At 35.5% G+C, this 3,901-nt stretch overlaps 1 protein-coding gene across 1 annotated transcript in view; it reads right to left on the bottom strand.

Moving 5' to 3' along the window:
* Nucleotides 1–778: 778 nt before the first annotated feature.
* The window catches only part of LOC110409923 (zinc finger BED domain-containing protein RICESLEEPER 2-like), a 4,026-nt gene continuing 903 nt past the window's right edge, over nt 779–3,901 (bottom strand). The window contains exon 2 of the mRNA XM_021419438.2: nt 779–3,046. Coding sequence (XP_021275113.1) covers nt 1,046–3,019 — 1,974 coding nt within the window. The 5' untranslated portion in view covers nt 3,020–3,046 and the 3' untranslated portion in view covers nt 779–1,045. The remainder of the gene's footprint in view (nt 3,047–3,901) is intronic.

The raw sequence follows: 3,901 nt of genomic DNA, 5'->3' as shown, positions 1-3,901 counted from the left end.
TTGTGTTATACGGTATGAAACGTATATATATATATATATATATATATATATATGTTTCATATTTAAGACACGAATAATGTTCGTGTCGTATTCATATTTAACTTTAACATATTTCGTATCTAATTATATCTGACATATTTAAAACATAAAAATATAAATTGTCATATCTAATCGTTACTCCTTAACTAATAATGTTATTATTTTTATTAAATGTAACCTGCACACGCGCTTCAACTTTTGAGCAAAAAATTGTAGTACAGATGTTAGGCATAGGTTTGGCAAAAAAGTTTCGTCGAATCAGTTCTGTTGCCCAACCTCGATTAATTTATTTTATATACAAATTTATTATATATAATAAGTAAGAAATATTATATATATATATATATATATACTTCAAGTATTTTATATCATTTAAATATATACATATATATATAATCAGACTTACGGATGGGCTTGTATTATTTTGAATACCGAAGTCAGCCCGAGCATGGCCTAGCCTGACCTCTACTTTTGTTAGAGAAGGCCGAGCTTACTGCTACTATGGAACAAATGCCCCGCTCAAATCGACTCTGGCCAAACCCATGAAAACCTCTTCATCATCGCATCTTTCTTTCCTTTCCATTTTCTTTATAAGAGATCCAAATAAATAGGAACCACATCCAAGATTGTCTGTCTCATAAAGGCACCGGCATTGTTGTTTTCTTTATAGAGCAACACAAGCATTGACGGTATGGATAAGAAGAAGACAGGGTGTTGTAGAGAAAACAGAAGACGGGAGTAAAGCTTAACCAGCTGATATACTGTACACCCAATTCACTTACACCATAGCAGCCTAAAGATGGGCAGAATGACCTGGAGTTTGATATCGCCCATAAAATTTCATAAAAGGATACATAGAATTGAGAAAATGACAAAAAGCAGCTACACAAAAATGGTGCTAACTTCCCACCTCATCCGCTCTTCCTTCCATCCAAACAAAAAATATATATATATATTCAAACAAAAAAGGAAAGAATTTGTGGTGGGTGCAGGGAGGGAGGGAAAACTAACTCTCGAGTTCACTCCTTATCCAATCTTGTGAACACATCAAGGCTTGAACAGTAGTTGGAGGCAATGAGCTCCAATTATAGTCGACCACTCTTCCTCCAGTGTCAAATGTTGATTCTGCTGCAACTTTTGATATGGGAATTCCTAGAATATTGCGTGCCATCATAGATAGGATAGGATAGCTTGGAGTGTGAACCTTCCACCAATTTAATATGTTGAAATCAACATTACGAGGAAAAAGAGGATCCTCCAGGTACTTGTCTAAATCTGAATTAGAGCCGTCATTCTGAGAAGTTTCATGAAGGAACTTGTCAAAACCCATCAGCCTATCCCTAGAATCTTTTCCAGAACCAGGAATACCACTCACTTGCCAACTCAGTCCCTGATCAAGGGAAGAAGCTAACGGAGAGACCATAGAATGTTCATTGTAAAGTGATTTAATACACTCAAAAACATCATCAATAAGCTCCGAAGCACTATCGCCATATAACTGTGGGTAGTAATACTCCAATAGTTTCATTTTGAATCGAGGATCTAACATAGCCGCAACTGCTAAACCCAGACTGCACTTGTCCCAGTAGTCTTCAAACTTCTTCCTCATTTTAACAGCCAGGGAATTGATATAATCATCAGGATTCTTGCACCATTCAATCAACTGCAAGTGAATATCACAGATCTCGGGGAAAAATATATTTGTGGTTGGATACTTACTTCCTGTAAAAACATTAGTAACTTCTACAAACAGCTTCAAGAAGCTAGTAATGACACTCACTCTATCCCACTCCAAATCAGATGGGAGAAACTTCATGTTGACAGGGTCACGATCCTGCAGACAACAGAAAACTTTCCTGTATTCTAAAGCAACTTCAAGCATCAAAAAAGTCGAGTTCCATTTCAATGGATTGTCAATACGTAAGCATTTTTGACTTTCAACCTGCACCTCTTGAGCCAGCTCATTGAACATAGACTGTGTAGCTTCTGAACTTTTAACATAGCGGATGCTTTCCCGAATTTTCTGGGTAACTTCACAAAGAGCTTCCAAGGCATCCTGAACCATGCGATTGAGTAGATCGACTGCACAGCGTACATCAAATAATTGACCATTACAATAAAGAAACCTATTTTGTGACAACCGATCTCTGATTCTATCGACAATGTTTTCACTGGTACAACTATCGAATATCATAGAAAACAACTTACGATCTATATCCCAATCCATCAAACAAGTCATTATAACTTCTGAATGCATCTCTTCTGTATGAGAAGGATCAATAGTAACAAAATTCAGAATCCTCTTTTTTAATTGCCAATCCTCATCAATGTAGTGTGCTGTCAAACTCAAGTATGCAGCATCATCTGAAGCAGTCCACACATCAGCAGCTACACTGATTTTTCCAGGGAACTTATCCAAAACCTCATACACCTTTTGCTTCTCCTTTGCATATATTTCCATGCAATCAGCTTCAACTTTATTATATGTAACAAGTTCAAACAATGGCTGCAGATTCCTGACAAATATCTTGAATCCAACATGTTCCACCATATCCAAGGGATAGTTATGCAATATGATCATGCGGGCAAGATCAAATTGACTCCGCCTTTGATCCAAGCTACTATTGCCAATTGTTACAGGCTCATTTTTAATCTGCTCCTGTTCATATCTAAGATTCACAAGGCTAAGTACTTCGTCCTTCTTCTGCTCTTGATCAATAGTTACAAGGGCCAGAGATCCTTCCTTTTTCTTTTCTCTACCAGAAAAGTATTGAGTCATGCCATGATTAGATCTTCTCTGACACCTAATTAAATGGTTCCTCAGATGTGAGGTTCCACTAGTACTTGATCCACTAAGCTTCTTTTTACAATGCCTACAAATAGCCACAAATGTATCACCCTTTTTAACCCTATCAAAGTCATTCCATACAATAGATTTCAATCTGCTAGAATTTGCTACGACTGCATCAGACATATCCATCACATGAACCTGATATTTAGCATATATCTGCACATTAAAAACAAAAAGAGTATATTCTATCATTATTACAACTACCAACGAGTGAGAAAATATTGCAGCTATAAAACCCCAGAAAATACCATATTCATTTTAGAAACGAATAAAAAACATATATACAGGATGTTACGAAAATTCAAGATCAAAATAATTTAAAACTGCAGAAATGCTTCATAACTATTTAAGAGAATATGTGTGAGAGATACACACATACATACAGAACAGAAAACATAACTATAATTCGTTTCTTTGCATTTTCCTAGGTTTCATAAGATTACTAACAAAATCTTCAAACAGGAGGCAACAGCAATTTCCATAGCTCTCTTTCTTTTTAAAGATGAAATCCCCGTAGTTCTAAGAGCACTAAAAATAGTCAAAAAGTTTCTCATTAACTACATAAAACGTGATTCGACAAAGTGGATAAACAACTGAAAACAATTTCTAAAACCAAAAAGGTCAAAAACAAGTTACTGATAATAGATTCATTCAGCAATGGCCTATTAAAGCAAATTCAACCATCAACAAGTGCTTATAATCTATATTCTAAGCTAAGAGGAAAGATACTATGACAAGGAGGCAAAATGACTCAAAATTGACTTCAGACCCTAAAATGCAAAAACCAAATAATTGAACTTATAAGGTGTTCCAGTCTGAAAGAGACCGTTAATACTTGCCGACTGTTTGGTTGAGAGCTTTCATTGACAACAAATATATTTGGTTATTATGCAAAACATGATAAACAGATAAAGGAAGGGTGTAAGAACTGTCTTTCTTCTTTTCATTTTCTGGTTCAGAGAAAGGGTATATGCATAAACTTCAAAAAAAAAAAGAGGAACAATTTGAGGA

The sequence above is a fragment of the Theobroma umbraticum genome, unplaced genomic scaffold (genome assembly GCF_002168275.2).
Source record: "Theobroma umbraticum cultivar Fairchild unplaced genomic scaffold, ASM216827v3 scaffold_44.0, whole genome shotgun sequence".
In the NCBI taxonomy this organism is placed as follows: Eukaryota; Viridiplantae; Streptophyta; class Magnoliopsida; order Malvales; family Malvaceae; genus Theobroma; species Theobroma umbraticum.
This window is presented reverse-complemented; position numbering and strand designations above follow the sequence as displayed.